We start from the raw sequence: 19,518 nt of genomic DNA, 5'->3' as shown, positions 1-19,518 counted from the left end.
GCGCAAGAGCGCTTTCGGCTACTTCCGAGTGTATACACACAATGAAACTCTGTTGCCTCTTGCGCGCGCACGCACGCACGCGCATACACGGCTGCTGTCAATGGATTGTTTGAGAAGGCGCTCAATCTACGGACACGCCGAGCGAGGAAAGAACAAGAACTCCGAGTGGATTTTGTGTCCTTTTCGACGTTTTTTTTCCACTCACCTACCCCATAGCAAATTTTTTATGGGTGACTCCGTGGGGAACAAACATGTGACCGTGCGTGGAAAAGCTGTCAATGACGAATTAATTGAATCCGAGAGTGGATTAAATGCTTTTAAGGAGACTTTTTCGTTTTGGAGGACGCCAATTCATCGTGTGACTTTATAAGCGTATCTTTATCGCACTTTGGAGCCAACTTGAGTCCTTATTTGCAGCATTTCGTTCACATGGGAAGTTAGCGGAGTGCTCTCCTTCTAAGCTAACCCCCCCGCGCCCCGGATGGGAGAGGCGACACCGGCTCAGTCCGCCACCGGCACCTTCGCCCCCATGCTGGCGGTGGGTATGGGCTCCATGGCCGCCGCGCACGGTGCCCCCTCGTCGGGCGTCCGAGGCACGGCGGTACCGCAGCTGCACAGCGCCATTGTGGAACGGCTCCGTGCCCGTATTGAGTTGTGCAGGCGGCACCACTCCACTTGCGAGGACCGCTACCGCCGCGGCCAAGCCGAGAATTCGGACCGGGAGCACGAGAGCACGCTGCAGCTGCTTAACGTCGTGCAGCAGGGACCCGGCACGCGCAAGAGCAAGGGTGGCCGCGGGGCTGCCGGCCAGCCGCCGCCGGACTACGGCGCCAGGGGAGCCAACGGCGAGCTGAGGGGTGCCGAAGGGGACCATAAGATGTCCACGCGCATCGCGGTGAGTCCAGCATGTTTCAACTCTATTTCGAATGTCTGAGAAATACTGTTTAGTAATAGGGCCATTGTGTGATGTCATTTTAAACGTACAATACCCCCCTACGCCCTCCATCGTGGGGTTTACTTCCAGACCCCTAATTAAGAATCCGTGATGTAGAAATAATCCCACGTTTAACGTTTTCTTGCACTTTTGTCGGAGCAGAAAGCAGGATTGAATCAAGTTATTATTGACTTTCCACAAACTAAGCAGCAAAAACTAGCTGGGGTTAAAACTATCTCCTGTTTTGAAATGCACAAACTTAATAGTGTACTGCCATCTAATGGTCAATATAGGAATTACAGCAGAAATAACGAAGTCGAGAAAAATCGACCAAATTGTGAGACCTGCAATGTGGAGGAAGCATTTGCTTTACAGCCATTGATCAAACTCCTAACCTTGATTTATGAGTTTAATGTGTTAGGCAATCACAATGGATCGCAATTCAAAGCACTTATGTTAAATTGCCTTTTTCACAAGAGCGTCGACGGCATTATTTTGTAATCTGTTCCAGGGCACCAAAAACGTCAACTGCCCCAAAATTATTTTCAATAAAAAAAAATAGTACTACATACAATGAAGTGAAAAGGTTTTTCTTTGTAGGCCGCTTTATTGCTGTCATCATGTTATAAAAGAATTGAGTTAATCCACTTGGGGATGTCAGATTTATAAGACGAGAAATTGCACTCTCATGAGAACTTTTAATTGACTAGAAGCCACACAACTCATTGATTTATTTGTGTGCTATTGTCCCCATATGTAGTTTTACACTTGACATATTCCTAATTATTTTTGGGACCCCCAAGCACGGACTGGCAAGTGGAATAATTATATCAATAGTAAGAAAAAAGAAAATTATCATAGTAAAAAAAAAAAAAAAAAAAAAAAAAGGATCTGACAGCAGTGTTCGACTCAGGAAAAAAAAAGACATTTTTCCACTGACAGTCATTTACCACCACTTTCCACCCCACACGCGTGTTGAACGCGTTGTTGTGCTTTGAGGAATACGACGGGAGGCATCTCAGCATCCCACCATGTTTTGTCTAAACGAGGTCAGGCAACATCATTATCATGTCCTGTGTGTGCGAGGAAAGTGCTGAGTGCGGCAAAAGACATGCGAGCAGGCAGGAAATGAGCCGCTGGCGTGCGTGTTGTGGAGGTTAATATGTTTTGAACAACATGTGGTGATGGAAGCTAGGCGGCAACAACGCACAATGTTGTTCAGCATTATGCAGGGTTCATAAAGAAAGCATTGAACCTCATTAAATGCCTCTTGTGAAAATGAAGGCCTTAAACGTTTTTACAAAGTATTGATTGAGATGCCCAGAAGCGTGAATTCAATCAAAACGCCCACGTTAGGCTGCCGGTTAGCCGTTAGCTCCTTGCTCGATTGTTGAAGCTCTTCAAGGGTCCGCGTTGGCATTCCAAGACCTCGTTGAGAACCAAGAGGCGTTTTTGCCCAGCTTGCCTCTTTGGAGTGGCTCTGAGTTACTTACTCTTAAAACTTGAGGCGGATTTTACTGAGCAACTCCTGGTGTAACCTCGTCGGTGTTATTTTTGGTTCGTTTGCAGGAAAGCTTCGTCACTCAAGACAACGCGCATCAGTATAAAACTTAAGGAGACAAGTTGTCGTTGTGTTGTTTTTGGACCTTTGCCATCCTTCTCCTGCTACATTTCTTCACCAGTTCAAACCATTCCAACTTGAAACCGTTTGGCTCACTTGGGAGCGATTTTTCCCTCACTCACACATTGTTCCATCGCTTTATGGAGACATTTTGTACCTCCATCATTTCACTTTGTTTTCCTCTGTCTCACGTTTTAAACCTTTGGATGACTTTCAAAGAAGTTCAGGTCAGCGTCGGTTTTCAGCCTTCACACTAGTTAGTTGTTTATTATTGCAAAAAAACAAAAGCCAAGAGTAGCTTGCAGTCTTTTTTGGGCATGCAGGTATCGACTGTTCACATCGGAGTTGGCGCGTGGGCGCAAAGGATTATGGGAGCGGCGGCACTGGACAACGGCGCCGGTTGAGAGCAGATTAACAAAGGATCTTCTTTGGGAGGGAATTTGAGAAGCTCAGGGAAGGAGCCATGAAGGGATTTCCCATCATGCTTTTGCATCTTTGTCTTTTTAGCTCCGCCACGCACCAACAAGTTAGCGTTAGGATATTATTTGCAGGATTACAAAAAAATGTAGATGTGGAGAATTTTTCCCACCTGCATAAGAGGAGATATTCACCACCACCAGGGGGGCGATAGTGAGATACCGTCATGATATAAAGAGGAAGAAGAAGATGTTGTGATCAACTGATTAGCTTTATGATAAAAAGCTATTACATGTAGCAATAATGTGTCTCAAACTCACTTTTGGAAGTTTGTGCAAGTATGATGATCCTGGTGATAAAAAAATTTTAGGAGTACGGTACGACCAGTTTGCCGCAAAGGTTTGATGGGACTAAGACGATCTCCAGGCGAGCATCTGCAATTAAGACATCGAAACAAGGCCCGCGTACACTGCTCCGTTAATCTCCCGGCTCAATTTGGGATTAGCGCTCCTTCCAAAATGTGTTGGAGACACGCGCTCAGGCCAAAACGCCTTCAATTGATTACGTAGAGGAAAGAATATCCACACTTGCGAACGATCAATGCTCACATGTTATATGGTAGCAACATTTTGGATGTAAGGTCAACCCTGAAGAAAAAGTGCGATCGTGAGTCGCTTTTTTGAGTCAACCTGAGCATCTTTTGTGTTGGTTTCTAATGATGCGTGAATGTGGGCCATCTCTCAAAGCGTGGACATTTGCATTTTCATCACCTCCTTCTTCTATTCTTCTGTGGACTCATTAAGATTTTGACTTCAAAAGATGCATTACTCCCCCCCCCCCTTCTAAAGAACACACACGTGCACATGAAAATGATTCAATGTGAAGCAGACGTGACTCACGGAAGTTTCCAGACTCGTTGTAGACCAGCCCGGGATTTGCTCTTCACTCAAAAGCATTTTGGCTTTTATTGTACACGATCTCCTACTTTCCATCCATCTTACACACAAACCACCCCGCGGTGCACACGCTCATGTTTTATTCATTAGCCTATGGGATGTCTGCGCTCATCTTTGAAGACGGCGGGCAAAAAAAAATAAATCCTGCCGATTTTCTGTCTTCAAGGAACGCCGCTGTGTTATCTGGGACAGGTGCATAATAGCAACCACGTCCGGTGGGCTACATTTAAAAAGCGTGCAGTGCTAACAATGTTTATTTCTATTGTGCACACTGGCAGGAATCGTGCATGTCGAGCATATTATAAATTTTCATTTTTATTGTCATGAGTTCATTCACTGCCAAGGACGTTTATATCCATCGTAAAGAAATCAACCCAATGAAGGCTTGCCTCTTGAAGAACTCGTGTTGGGTTCCCAAGGCTCCACTGCACGTGAGAGATCAATAACCCTCGTTTTGATTTTGAAAGACAACTTCAGTATTTTATATTGTATTCGAGACCAAGGTCGACATGCCTGACGGGAGATTTATTGCGCTTTTGGTCTGGTTTTTCCTGCCCGGCTTCAGTCAAGGCGAGGTGGGTGGGGGCTTCTGCTGGCACACGACGGAGGCCCTCGCAACTCTGTGTGCTTTCCTGAAACTGGAACCCTGTGGGAACTAGCCCGTTCAGGTGTGACACACATACTGGGCGCCCACGCAAGCACATCGGTGTTTGTCAACTTTTCGCAACGTCAGCGGCCACTTTTGCTGGTGCAAAGAGAAAGGGGGCCAGCTTATCTTCAAATGTTCTCACAGTGTCAGAGTAAACAGGTTTGATTAGCTCGCTTCAACTGGGCGGGGCCAAACGGCGTCCCCCTTTTCACCTCCTCCCCTTTTTTTGTGCGGGACCACAACAAGACACCAAGATTTATATCAACACAGTTTTTTAATTTGACACGTGGGTAAAATACATGAATGCTATTGGAAATAGATCAAGTTAGTACAAAGAATCTAAATAATTCAAATAATACACAATATTGGCAGAGATGTTTAATATAAATTAAAAATATGATAAAAATGTATTTAAAATAAAATCGAACATAACAAAAAATGTAATATTTTAACAGTGGTTATAGTGGAAAAAAATCATTTGTTTACATATAAAGAAAAAAAATCTGTTTTGAATGTATTTTTTTTTATTTTTGAATATCGAACAAAATAAACTATTTAAAACAATGCAAACAAAATAAAATATTTATGTAAAATGGTTTTAAATCATTTAGATAATTTCAAATATTTAGAAAATAATGAAAATATTTTTTTCAATTAAAATAATCAAAACGTAAAATCATTAAACAATCTTGTGGTGGAAGTCATGCCGCTGTACCTAATATTGTGCGTGTGGGGGTTGTCCTCTTCGCAATGTCCGTTTGAACTGGGCGTGAAGGTCCACTTAGGCACCAGCACAATGCCTCCGTTCTCACCTCCCTCAAATTCCTTCACAACAAAACTCCTTCATCCAGTTTAAAATGCAAACGGGCAGCTATGTCGGAACAATCGGGTTTAGGACTTAAAAGAAAAAAACAAGTCCCCTCTCTTCCCCACGGCCTCGTTAAAAACGAGAGAGTGGGCTTGTGATGTCACTGGCGAGCCCCTCTGCAGGGCCCGGAATGGCGGCTTGGACTGGGAAAATAAGGAGGGGGTGGGTGGGGGCAGTTCTGTTAGATCAGAGTTCAGACATGTTTACATTTCAAGCTCAGGATATTTCTCAGAGCCGGGCCAAGCTGCACAATTTCCCAGGCTCCCGAGCGGAGGGAGGCACAAGCGAGCTTGCACTTTTTCAGCCTCCTCCCACCCGCCAGTGCGCAAAACTAAAAGTTCTGTTCGGGTTCTGTTTGCTGTCCGGCCGGGAAGTCCCCCGGGTTGCACACGTGACCCTGTGTGAGCGCTGCGAAATGTGATGACGCCGCTACTAACCTTCAAAGATAACGGAAAGTTTTATTTCATAATAATTGTGTGAATGCTGTCGGCATGCAAAACAAAGCCTAACTTGTCAACTTGTCTTCATCGCGGCTGTCAATCACACGTCTACTTTGACCCATTGTACAGGCCTGAGGAGTTTTTCCCGCACTGCTATCAAAGATGGCTATCGGTTGGATCACACTGTTGTTATTGTTGGGCTTGTGTTATTTTCAACTTTGGGGAAAATCAAGATGTCTTGGGCAATTTCCTCAAAACGGTTCCAGTTACATGTAAAATTAAAAGTGGCACAGTTCCTTTATTTATTTATTCTTCCTTCAAGCAATATCTTGACAGACTGGCATTGACACAATTTTTTTTTTTTGCTGATGATCAGTGATTGGCAAATCTCTTGAATCCTGCTTTTTACACCTACAGAAACACTGCGGCAATATTTTAGTTTTATCAATTGCTCTTGAATCATATGTGTTCAATTTTAATTCAATCTTGTTTAATGGGGCTGTATGCCTCGTCTACTCTGTAATTTTGTTCAAGAGAATTTCTTGTGTTGAGTGTCCCTGGGCGACTTGGCACTAAATGGCCCATGAAGTGGCGGTCGGGGACCGCAAGTCTAGACCGTTGACAAGTCTCGCGCCCTGATTGAGACAAGTGCAACACAGAATCTCTTGTTGTTTGCCTCTGCGCTGCCAATGGGCCGGAGGAGCGGCGGCTGCCATGTTTGCGCCGGTGCTGGGCTGCGGCCGGTTGTCGACGATGTGGCGCTTCACTCTGGCGCCGGTCGGAATGTGGAACCAGTGAAGGAGGGTCCAATGTGAGCAGCATGAAGTCTTTTTTGTCTTGTCAGGATTCATGGCATGTCCAGGAAGTTGAGTGGTCGGCAGGTGCGACCAAGTGACGTTCAGCAGGGATCATGTTTAAGCCCCTTGCAAATTTTGACGCCAAGTGATCATTTGTCGATTAATTGGTGTAAAATCACTTCGTAAATATTGGTCTCACCGGGGGGAAGCTAATTGTGATGCTGGATTTGTTTCATACAGCGCAAACCGGCTTTTCGTGAGAGAGAGAGAGAGAGAGAGAGAGAACATTCCTTTCTCACTCCCACTCTCCACCATCAGTGAGGCACGCTGCCACGCACCCCACCCTACCCCCGGTTTCCTTCCTGGGCTTTTTTTAGAGTCCATTGGATGTGTTTTCTTTTTTTTCCTCATCCGGCAACAAAGCCGGCCCTTTTTCATTCCACGGACCCACAACGTTCGTTTTTGGAGGTGGACTCGCAGCTTCTTCGCCTCACAAGGAAACATACTGGAATCAATCGAGACAAGATTAGACCTGAAGCCCTTAGCTATAACTTTTGCAATTATTTGTTGATTGTAGGCCCTAATTCTTTCAATTAGAAAATAATATGAAAATGATTTGATTATAATTAATTTAATTCATTTTTTTGACTTGTGACCTCGCCAAGATGTACCAAGCCTCTTGTTTTGGAAGTGAATAAAAATGTACAAAAGCATAATTAAGCCATTAAAAACGGTATAATTGTAATTTTTAATATAATTTAACATAATTAGTATGATATAAATGAATGTAAAGTGCACTCCCTATCTAAGCATGTCGGCAGACACTTATTCTTGCCATGAATGAATTCCCTTGTTATTTGGCAACTTTAACCGTTGCCAAGTGGGCTCATGTGTTTTGCTCCAAGTCGTCACAGCGAGCGTGCGTGCGTGGGCGAAGAGGTGAAAACAGCTGGAATCGGCGAAGCAACACACTCGCCAGCTGAGCTGTGAAATCCGCACAAGCAAGCAAAGTAATCCCCCGTCAGCTCGGATGGGAGAGAAGCTCGTGTCCTTTTAGGAACACTAAAGCCAGCTGCGGCGGCTGCGGCTGCGGCTTTTCTTCTGCTCCAAATTCATTACTTTGAAGCTTCTCAAGCTAATTGAATGGGCTATCGTGCAAAAGGTGGCTTTGTCTACTACCGAGCGACGGCTCGTGTTTACTGAATACACAGGCGGTGTTGCTTAGGAGAGAGCGTGTTATGGTGAGCGTCTGAATTGGAGAACACCGTGTTTGCTTTGACTTGAGGCAAAAGTTTTTTTTTTCCCACCCCACATTTGTTCACCTGAGAGTGCAGGGACGGCTTGTTATGTCATTGATAGGAACACTTGGCCTGTCTTTTATACAAGTCGGTGACACGCATACGTTAGCTCACACACGTGAACCTTTGCGTGCAGCTTTAGCTTGCGGCCCACATGAAGCGACTTGCTAGCTCGGCAACACGAAGCCTTCGGGCCGTGCGGCGCACATACGAGAAGGTCACGTCGGAGAGCGCACAACTCCAATCCTGATTAACTTATCCTATCAATATTATGCTAACGCAAGCCAACATGATTACTTATGTTTATATAAAGGACATATTTAACTAACTGGATAATTTACATCAATTACGTTAGGTAACGGAATCACAAGCTGAGTGGCTAACTTCTGTGCCAATCTTTGAGGTCACTGGTGGCTAGAATTAACAAAACACAGAGAGCTTTGGGAAGTTTTTTTTTTGTTTCGGCCATGCTATAACTTGTGACTCTCCAAATAAGGTCCGAGCGGAACGGCGCTGGTGGAGACAGTCTCGGGACGCACCCTTTGGCGAGGGAAAGTGTTCTTCTTTTTTTTTTCCTCTGCGTGGTCGTGGCGCTGAGGAGGGGCAACAACTGCGGGGGATGCGGGAAATATTTGACCTCTAAACATTTATCATGGGTCTGACATTTCCCAGTGGCCAAAAGACAACAACATATGATGCACTCATCATGTACAACATGACACGTACGGTGGCGGGGGAAACACACACATTTTGCTTCCATAGTTACTTCCACACTGTCACTGATCTCAGACAGCCAGTTAGTTAGTTAGTTAGTTAGCTAGTTAGTTAGTTAGTCTCCTTTGCCCCGTATTTGGTCTATACCGTGTAAGAAAAACAAAGTCATCTTGTGTGATCATTCTCTAGTCTGAAAGCCAGAGCCGAGTGAATTAGCATTAGCACGACATTATGCACTTAGCCCCGATTTTCCCGCGGGACGCCAAATGGATGGCAAAGAGCACTGCGCCGCATTCACACAAACTATCCATATCCTGCTTTGGAGCGTCCTTGCTCGGCTGCCATTAAAGATTTTCTCAGCACAACAAAGCTCTCTAAGCAGATACTGGAGTGCTGGTGAGACAATGAAGCTCCTGGTGGAAGTCCACGGGGCCAGGAGAGCGGCCATGGTATTGCTGGTCCGGATCGCCACGACAAGCCAAACATGCGGAGACGATGCCCCAACGAGCAGGAAACTGCTTCTGCGTCCTTTCGGACTCGTCTTTGAAAACAGGAAGGGAATTTTTTTGTTGTTGTTTTTTGTTCTCCTGCTTCACCGGCCTTTTCCTGTGGCGGGGTCGGGGGCGGCGACTGTGACCGCCGCTTTCTTGCTGTTGTGCTAGTGAATTGCAGCTGCTGGTACAGCGGCGTCCTTCAACAAAAATCTCGTGGTGAGCTTTAGCGAGCTTTCCAGATGAGAGGCGACAGCGGCGTCAAGAACGCTCGGCAAGCCTCGCTTGATGCCCAGTGACGCCTTGTCACCGCCAGCGAGTTCTCACTAGCTTGAAGTCGACGTAAAATCAGAAATACTATTGATTGGCAATGATCACGAGGTGCTGTAGTTAGCCTGTCAGTTAGCTAGCTAGCTAGCTCATAGACTTTCATATCACTAGCTAGGTCGTTGATATAAAAGTTTATTCAATTAGTTGCATCATTGGTTGCCAATCAGTTAATTCAGTCAGTCTGTTACCTCTTTGATATAAATATACTTTATTTACTAATACTATTTTTTCATTAGTTGTTGCTAACATTAGCTTTCATGTTTTGCTGCTGGTGTTTCCAAACAAATTTTGCTGCTGTCGCTTCTCAGAGGTCAGAGCAGGAAACTCCGAGACATATTAAATGAAATGCTAATTGTAAAATGTGATTTTTTTTATACTCTGGAGACTTTGGGGCAATTTTTTTTTTTATTGCTCAGTGGAAGAACACGAGTCGTATTGATTCTGACTGCTCCCCGATGTGCCCCTCGAGGGAGACGACTTCAATTCATTTGTTTGACTCTGAAACAAAGAGTCTTGAACTAATTGGAATGTCGCCGTCTAATCTTGCGCGTTGGGATAATTGAGAACTAATATTTGAATGTGTCGAGCTGAATATTTAATGTACCCCCAAAAGATTTGCCTAGGGTAAATATAATGCACAATTTCTCTTCAAAGACGCTCTTATCGTGTCTTCTCATTTCCCAGAGGTTGACTCTCTCCCGCCTTTTTTTTTACCCACCAATATACTGTGTGTATATATATATATATTTATATATATACCGTATTTTCCGGACTATAAGGCGCACCTAAAAACCTAAAATCTTCTCAAAAGCCGACAGTGCGCCTTATATATGGACTAAATTCAAACTGGCCCGAAGCATTGTGTCATGAAATCAAGCATAAGTGGCCTGCTGAAGACTATGAATCATGAATCAAAAAGACTATGGATCATTATTTTGTGATTATAAAGTAATTTGTTGCATCTGAAGTTGAAATAAAAAAGATAAAATGGAGAATGATTTGATTTGGATTAAAAATCTGACATGATGCGTTAATGGTGCGCACCTTATATAAGGATTACCGTAATTTTCGGACTATAAGTCTCAGTTTTTTTCATAGTTTGGGTGGGGGGGCGACTTATACTCAGGAGCGACTTATATACATATATATGTGTTTTTTTTTCACTTTTTGGGGGCATTTTATGGCTGGTGCAATTTATACTCCGGTGCGATTTATAGTCCGAAAATTACGGTAAATTTTAAAATGGGCCATTCATTGAAGGTGCGCCTTATAGTCCGGTGCGCCTTATAGTCCGGAAAATACGGTATATATATATATATATATATATAATTTTTTTTCTTTTTCCCCCCTCCACTGCTGCTCATCCTTGTGTCCCGAGGGTGGCTTCCATGCGAGACAAGTGTGTCAGGATGTGTGTGGGGAGGCAAAGTGCTGATGAGGCCAGAAGTAGCCCACCGCTGCAGTGCCCTGATTAGCACAAAAGCGCAGCGCGAACCTGCGTGAACCCTCTCGACACGTCTCTTTTGTTCTACTCCACATCAAGAACTCAATTTTTGGGGGGGGGGGAAGATTATACAAAAATTTCCAGCTATGTAAAATGAGGCTCAAAATCATGGCAAGTGTTCATATTGTTTTACATGCACAGGGGTGTTTGGCGAGAGGAAGGACAAAAGGTAGAGTTGGGGCGTCCTCGACGTGACCCGATTTGACTGAATGTGCCTGGAAGCGGCTTCGCTTCGGTTCCTTTCAATAATTCAAACGTAGCTCACGTTATCAAGGAGCTTTCATTCGACCTCAGGAATTAGACACTTTCATATTCATCACAATTATGGATATTATTATTTATTAATACATTATATATAATCGTAATATATTCATATAATTCATTAATATAATTTGATATTTTTGTGTTGACCAGACACAAACCAACCAACATTTTGCCCATAATGCAGGCCAATGATTGTCCTAAACGTTCTTCGTTCTTTCTCTCACCTTGAAAGAAACGCCCGGACGGACGCCACCTGGAGGCTCGGGTGGTGTCACCGGCCCGGAGCCCCTTCCCATCCGCTCAGCGTCAGTCCGGACCGCTCGACTTGACACATCAGCTTTGAGGCGGCTTGGAAGCCGCGCAGACAAACGAGGGTTAAACATTTCCACGTAGTATTTCCTGTAAAATTGCGTCCGTGAGCGTGTCGCCCAGATGAAAAGCTGACAATTTGGTGCGTTTGAGTGTTTTGTGGCAGGACTTGGACTCGACCGTGAACTACTGGACTTTTAGAGAGAGCGAGCTCATTAAATGTTCATCAAAAAATCTATTTTCAGATGACGTGCACATCTATCATGAGGATTTGAGGCCAGCACTCGTGAGCCCGATTATCTGACGGGGTTAGCGGGGGAATTATGAGGAATATTTTCATATTCCACTCAGGAAAATAATCAATGACCACTGTAAAAGGATCACTTTTGCGTAATTGTCTATTTTATGATGTATCAATAGAGTGAGCTGTATTCTAAAAGTTACAGACAAATTACAGAATGTAAATAATGAAATTTAGTCTATTTACACAAAATGAATACTGGTCAGAGTAACTCCAAATGTCTTTTTTTGTTTTTCTTTCTAGATGAAAAATAGATCCGTGCGATGAAGACTGTAACTTTGCTTCTCCCCCCACAAGTTCCCTCTTGTCAACCTTGACACCGATTCCTATTCCTATGAAAATGCAAAGTGCTTTAAATGTTCCAGTTAGGTTCGTGATCCACGTTTTCTGAAGCACTGTTGAAACTCTTTTGTTGTGCTTTCCCATCACTTTCAGCTCAGTGCGTCACTCGCATGACCAGTTTTTAGAAATTCACGCCATCACGCATATATTGAATGTAACAAATTAATGGAGGGACGCATATCGTGACTTTCGGGACACAGTGTGGACTATTAGGTTGCTGTATTTCCACGAGGAGGGTGTATTCAAGTGAGCCACGAAGCTCCCGTTTCATGCGTAATCTCAAGACTTGCGAGTCAGTTATTTTTGATGGCTACGGGGAGGAAGACGATAGATAGTGTCGGCGCACCGCGGGAGGCACAACGGGGGCTTCTGTCTGCCTCGCTCATTTGCATACATTAAAAGCTTCCTCCTCCTCCTCCGTGCGTCGTTACATCCTTCTTCCTCGACTCGTTTACAGCCGTGGCACTAATCACACCCAAAAGTGGAAGCTTCATATTTCCTGCTATGATATACCGTGTTTGTTGCCATAGCAACACAGTAACAGCAGCGCTCCCGGGACTCAACGGGCCAAATTGCAGTGCGAAAGTGTTTACCCAGTGGCGTTATCATGTAGATAAATGTTTTCTGATCAAGTAAAAGACCCTCGCGCTGCTCATGTGTTGGGAGACATTCCCGCCAGCTGGCACACGTTACGCGGAGATGACTCACGGCCCGGGGGGCTTCTGGAGCCCGCGCTTTTGTTTGCATCCTTAACAGCTACATCCGCACAATTTAATCAAGGTGAAGATGTCGGCGCGTGACGCAAGAGCCTCTTCTACTGATGCCGTATGTGAAACGGGCTGTGAAAGTGTTTCCTTTTGTGTTTTACAGCTTCAAGGGTCTTTACGTCGGAAGCTGGAGGGACACGCCCCGAAGCACAACTCCTGCGCTTTCTCCTCCGGGTCCGACTTCAAGCGAGTGCGGCTGGAGGCCGGCCGCGGTCTGGGGCAACCGTGCAACCGTGACATAAGCCACGCCCACTCCCTGCATACCCTTTCAGCCCACGGGAAAAACTACGTGATGCCCGAGGTGTTCAATGCCACCCTGAAGGAGATGAAGAAGGAACCGGTCGAGTCTCAGTCGTCGTGCGGCCGCTCTCGAGCCGACGCCGTCTTCGATTTCAAGGACGAGGGCGGCGGTCAGATCGACCCGGAGCTACAGGACCTGTTTGACGAGCTGACCAAGTCGGTGCCGCCCCTCAACGACCTGGACTTGGAGAAGATGCTGAAGCAGGACGACGCCTTCAATCTGGACCTGGGCCGCCCCGGCTCGGCGGGATTGTGCTCCCCTGCGGAGAGGCCCATCAAGATGGAGCGCTCGCCCGATTACGCTCCGGTCCACGCCGGCTCGCCGCAGCTGCGACCGGCCTCGGCGGGTCCCTCGTTGGCGCTGACCCCACCCTCGGGCTCCCAGGCAGGTCCGCCGAGGTCCCTGCCCTGCTGGCCGGAGATCTCCCACGCGGAGCAGCTGAAGCAGATGGCGGCCAACCAGCACCAGCCCGGCTCGCTTCTCCACCACCACTACCAGCAGCATCACCAGGTGCCGCCCGCAGGTCTGGCCACTTGGGGCCCCGCCTTCCAGGACAAGGCGGCGACACGGCCGAGACTCCCCCAGCAGAGTAAGGGTGTCAACAACTGCCTCTTCAAGCCCAACGGCGTCCACCACGTGGACATGAAGCCGCACGCCAGCAAGCCCACGCTGCACTTCAGCCCCAAGGTGGCAGCGGCACCGCCGCCGCCCTCCTCGGGGCACCTGATGCCAATGATGGCGGGCAACAAGACCGCCAAGCATCCACAGCAGCTTTCATCTCCAGATAGCCAGAACCACACCAATCCACCTCTTCATTTCCAGAATCAGCAGATGTCGTCGCCGTCTCTCCTGCTCGGTGGGGCTCTGCCCTTCAAACTGGGCCAACATCCCCAGGTGAGGGCGCCGTTCATAAATCGAGCAACCATCCAGTGGTCATTGCTGACAATGACAACACAGTCCAATACAGTCATGAATTGCTCATATTTGTGAAGCTATGCGTTCATTAAATTAAAATAGAACCGCATATGAATTCCAATCCTGGTGGTGGGAGAAGTTTCTTTTCAGCCACACATCCCCTGTTCCGTTGTATTATTCATGCCTCACATGTCAGGAGGAGTCGTCCTCTCCAGGAAAAAGCCCGCTGGAACCGGAGGGCGGGCTTGTCATTACTCGCATGCTGTGAAGGACGAGAGTCCGCCAGGATGTGTAAATCAAAACCATGGCGTTGTCAAAACAAGCCCGTAGATAGAGAGCCAAATAGATGAGGTTGAAATTAACAGTGGGGCTGATGATCCCAAAACACTTTAACATTTTATCAAATTGGACATGTAAATAATTGTTTTTATTTTTTATTATTCATTATAATTATCATCAACATTCATTTATTTAATTATTTCAGTTTAATTTATTGTTAATTACTTATGTTATTTATTTATGTATTTATTTATTTATTTTGCTAGTGTGCATGACTGAGCAGTTAAAAAAATAATAATAATAAATGTCAAGACTCTCCAGATTGTCCACTAGCAACCCGTGCTAAACTTGGCTCTTGATCTCCATCTAGGTTTGTTTTGACAAAAGACCTACTGTAGCGTATATTTCTCAGACCTGGCACGTTTGCCGCCCCCCACCTTCCCGAATATCTGTTCTCCCCTCACAGTGCTTTTTGACGCTGACGCAGTTTGCCAGCGCACGGTACATTAACATGCAAGACTTCTCATTTGTGGGCGCCGACTGGCTGTCAGGCCGCTGATATGCGCAGCAGGATTTGCTAATTGGAGGCTGTTGGCTGCGAGGGACAAGTGGTGGAAAATGACAGTAATCTGCTTAGCCTGCTGCCCGTGGTTGAATCGCTAATTTATGATGATGTGTGTGGCACACACACACACACATCCCCGCTTACAGTATCTGTTGCTGCGTTTGTGTGAACTCAATACAAACACCGTGATTACAAAGAAAACAAACGGTACGACTTAGTTTAAAATGACCGTTTGTCCATTTGTGCCGGCGACCAGTCCCCAGTGTACCGGACTCAGTCAGCTGTGATCCAGCTGAACTTTGACCTTAGTGAGAACAAACGAGTCGAAGATTTGAACAGGCACTTGCATTGGAGGTCGTGACGTGTGCCTAATGAAGTGTCCCGTGAGGGTATTCTGGCAAAAATGGCAGCGAGAAAAGAAGACGGCCGCCATACAATGTTGTGTTTAGCAATTTAGCTCTCCAAAGGAATAATCGGGCCAGCGATTGTCTTGAGTAGCCAGCATGTGCTGGGTTAAAAAGTCCGGCTAATGAGGAGAGAGACGTTGCTTCCCACACTATAGTGAATTAGTAATGCGACAGACACCAAAGTCCTGAAAGAGATCCCCCCCCCCCCCCGCCTCCCTTTTCCCCAACAGCACAAATGATTCTTCCCACCAAGCCAGTCGTGAACCCCCACTGCTGTATTTTATTTATTTTTTTCCTCCCACATTTCATAGTGAAAATGGTGTCTGAGAAAGTGGAGCAGGGCACAGCAGCGCAACAAAGGCAAGCAGAAGGAGATGATGAGTAACGCTTTGGGAATGTCGGATCCGACGTACTGTACTGTACAGTCACGTTAGAAGCACAACATGCTGGGTTGAACTCTTCCCACACTTGTTGCAACACACCACAATTTATTTGATCTTAGTCATTTAAAAAATACTAAACTGCAAAGGATGCGTTATTGAAGTAACGATCGCCCTAACGAGGCCTTGATTAGCGTCAACGGCTTGGCTTTAAAACCCTTTCAGCAATTGAAGTTTAGACTCGTGGTGGAGACAGACAATACCTCATTATGAATAGAATATGTTCTTTATCCTCTGCACTGAAGGGGCTTTTGAGTAGACTATACTGCCCCCTGCTGGCAAAGGTGGAGACACCTAAATGAGCAGCACAATGAAGCATGAAATGATTCTCACTTGACAGTTTGTGTCAGTGTGACATCAGTTCCGACAACGATATTTGATCTTATGTATCCTGACCCTGTGAATAAACTTGCGGCTTTTTAGCTGCGGATTCTAGGGGCCCTCTTTGGGGGCGAGTGCGTGAAGGCAGCGCTTGTTTCCTGGGAAAGCGAGTTGCGGCCAAGCGCAGATGCCGAGGCGCTCCCTGGGGACGGCGACTGAGCAAGTGCAGTGTGAGAGCGGGCAAGGGGGTCCTCCCAGCGCAGTCCGCCATTGCTGTCGGCCGCCTGCGCCTAGCCACCGGGCTCCCCGCTCATGCCGCATCTGGTTTGCATTTGTGATGAAAAAGAGAGAAAAAAAATCGAGAAAGGAGGTGTGTGTTTGGGGGGGGGGGGAGCTTCATGACACATTGGGATTACACGCTTGTACAAACCAAAGTGGGCTCAACCAAGGTGGAGCAAGCTCACTCGTGGGTCACATCAATGTGCAATGTCGACTGTTCCACCCCATGTGGAAAACTATAGTTGACCTTACACAGTTCCCTGAGGAACTCCACTGAAATGTATCAGACATTTATTTATGTCGGATTGGCATCCCGTGTGCTTTTCATCAGTGTGATGGTGTCACTTGTTCCCGTTGATGCCAGACAGCTGCAGTGGCAATAAAAGCTCAATAAAAAGCATTCTGGCGCTGGCACATTTTTCCTGCTGTCTCAGGATTTTTAGCCCTTTTTTTTCGTTGATGAAAAGAGAAGCAAGCCTCTGTATTTTATCTGCATAGGGGAGTTGTCTCAATTACAATGTGCAAGGCAGAGCAAGACATTTGTTGTACGTTGTCTTCCTCTAGTGGCCACAACTTGAAGGTGCAGGCAATTTTTGTCTGTGAAACTCTTGCGTTTGAAAGAAAAAACACAATAATACAACTGTTTTCCTTTAAAACACAACGCACTAATTCAGAACAGCTACATTTCACAGCCGAATGTATCTGTGAGTTAACGAGACGTCATGTGCGTTTATGTGACGTCAGGGTGTCCCGTCTGGACCGAGGTTGGCCACTAACGGAAACGTGGGCCAGCCGCGCCCCCCACTTCCCCCCCACCCGCTGAGAGGTCCTACCAAATCTCCGGCCATGCACAGACAACTTTCCCAACAATCTCTCAAAGCCGTAAGCATCTCACTTTGTTCAAATGAGTTGATTTATTTATTTGATTCACTCGACTTGAGTAGCAAACTCGAAAGAAAGAAAGAACAAAAAATGTCTTTCCAGGAGAAAGACAACTCACCAGATCCGTTCAGCCGTCACCTCACCAGGCCGCCTCCGGATTACAAAAGAACCGTGGTGAGCGGGACTATCTTTCAAGGTATGTTTTGTTTCTCATGTCACACAAAAAAGAATGACTACAGCATAGAAGGATGATCTGTTCTAGAGACTTTAGTGTCATCTTGTGGCACGTACATAGAATTACAAGGCCCTATTTCATTTCCATCAAGTACAACCATATTCTCTTTTTGTTGGAAAAATGCAACTTTGTTTCTCCCCTTCCACCATTTGCTTTTTTGAAAAATATGGATGGATGGATGGATGGATGGATGGATGGATGGATGGATGGATGGATGGATGGATGGATGGATGGATTTTTTTGTCACTGTAATATATTAATAAGCATCAATTATGTGTGTATATCTCTTTTCTGCTCAGGTGCAAATCCATCCCAGTCTTCCAGCATTGTCCCAGAGAAGGACCTTCATTCCATATCATGCTCGTCAGACCACCGCTTCGACTGTCAGCCGCCATTGTGCATCGGACAATTCCCTACTACCGGCCGAATGGCTGTGAACCAAAATGCGGTGCGATTCCTGGGCCCCAACACGCAAGGGAACTCCTTCGGGATGAGTAACGGAGTAGGCGGGCCGCACCCGAGGCCCACTCTCGACTCGCATTCCTCAAGGGCCCCGGGAGGCGTGATGACAAATGTGAGTTGGTGTTCGACCGGCAAACCCGCCGGACTCGGACGGCGAACCGACCCACTAGATTCGCAGCAGAACCATCACTACCAGCAGAGACCCGGCGGACCTCACAACCAGGTGGCGCCGGACCTCCAAATGCTGATCAGAGAGGCTGGGTCCAGACCCCCCCAGCCCAACCTGAACCAGCCCTCTCCGGAGCAGCGGGTTCCAGCAGTGGGGAACTTTGCCGAGACCACTCTGGGCGGCTACCAAAGCGGTCGCGCCAACCGTGTCACCTTCGACTTCCTGCCCGAGGGAGACAACACGGTCCCGGGTATTAACACGGACTCGGACTTCATAGACTCCCTGCTCAAGTCGGGCTCAGGGAACGACGACTGGATGAAAGATATCAACCTGGATGAGATTCTGGGTAGTCACGCATAAATAGAAATTATGATTCATTTTAAATGTATACACTCCAAAACGTTTTTTGTTGTTGTTTTTTACAAGTAGACTTCAATGTTTTGTTTTCACTGTGAAAGGATTCTTTTACTGCCCACATTCTGTCTTGTGGACAAACTGAAAATGATGAAAAAGTGCTGCCTTTTTGTAGTTTAGCAAAATTTTATGATTAGCCTGCTGGTTATGTCGGCGCTGGCTTCTCATGTCAGCATTAAAAAAAAGCACTTCGCCGTTAATCCACAGAGAAATATGAGACCCAAAATGTCACCTACTCACCATAATGCAGTGCTTCTCAATTATTTTCTGTTACGCCCCCCCCTAGCAAGAAGAAAACTATTCGCGCCCCCCCTCCCCACCGTGACTATCCTAACTTGTCTTGTAAGTCGTAAAATGTTGCACTGTCGCAAACGTGACAGAAGTAACAATGAGAGCGCCACTGCCCCCTGCTGTAGTAAACGCGCAATTACACTTTATTCTAGTACTGCCAAAAAAAAAGCCTGTTCCCCAGGGTCACACGCGCCCCCCCAGGAATAGCACCAAGGGGGGCGCGCCCCACTATTTGAGAAGCACTGGCCTAGGTGACTGATTCACAATTTGGTTTTGTCTGATATCAGAGATTAAATAAAGAAAACCAACTGGCTGATTGATTTGTTTTAATTGAGAGGAAAAAAAAAACAGCAAAAGCATTTCACTAGCTGACCAGGAGATGGCGACAGCGTGGCATCTGAAGACCATGGATTGTTTGTTCTGCTATAGCCTAGGTGACTGATTCACAATTTGGTTTTGTCTGATATCAGATATTAAATATAGAAAACCAACTGGCTGATTGATTTGTTTTAATTGAGAGGGGAAAAAAACAGCAAAAGCATTTCACTAGCTGACC

The 19,518-nt window shown here is 46.1% G+C and overlaps 1 protein-coding gene across 1 annotated transcript; it reads left to right on the top strand.

Moving 5' to 3' along the window:
• The first annotated feature begins 107 nt into the window (after positions 1–107).
• On the top strand, positions 108–19,358 carry LOC133155834 (mastermind-like protein 2). Its single transcript, XM_061281416.1, has 5 exons — positions 108–895; positions 13,106–14,197; positions 17,254–17,391; positions 17,494–17,587; positions 17,926–19,358. Exons 1-5 carry the CDS (start codon positions 482–484, stop codon positions 18,615–18,617), a joined length of 2,430 nt encoding a protein of 809 aa, XP_061137400.1. The 5' UTR covers positions 108–481; the 3' UTR covers positions 18,618–19,358.
• Positions 19,359–19,518: the final 160 nt, after the last annotated feature.

Source organism: Syngnathus typhle, linkage group LG6 (assembly GCF_033458585.1).
Source record: "Syngnathus typhle isolate RoL2023-S1 ecotype Sweden linkage group LG6, RoL_Styp_1.0, whole genome shotgun sequence".
NCBI lineage: Eukaryota > Metazoa > Chordata > Actinopteri > Syngnathiformes > Syngnathidae > Syngnathus > Syngnathus typhle.
Note: the sequence above shows the minus strand (reverse complement) of the source record. Positions and strands in the feature narration are given on the sequence as shown.

Excerpts from the sequence above, each read along its gene's own strand:
- LOC133155834 (XM_061281416.1), top strand. The coding sequence starts at position 482 with ATGGGAGAGGCGACACCGGCTCAGTCCGCCACCGGCACCTTCGCCCCC. Across the intron at positions 17,392-17,493 it reads CCCAACAATCTCTCAAAGCC|GAGAAAGACAACTCACCAGA; the intron begins GTAAGCATCTCA and ends ATGTCTTTCCAG. Across the intron at positions 17,588-17,925 it reads GAGCGGGACTATCTTTCAAG|GTGCAAATCCATCCCAGTCT; the intron begins GTATGTTTTGTT and ends TTTTCTGCTCAG.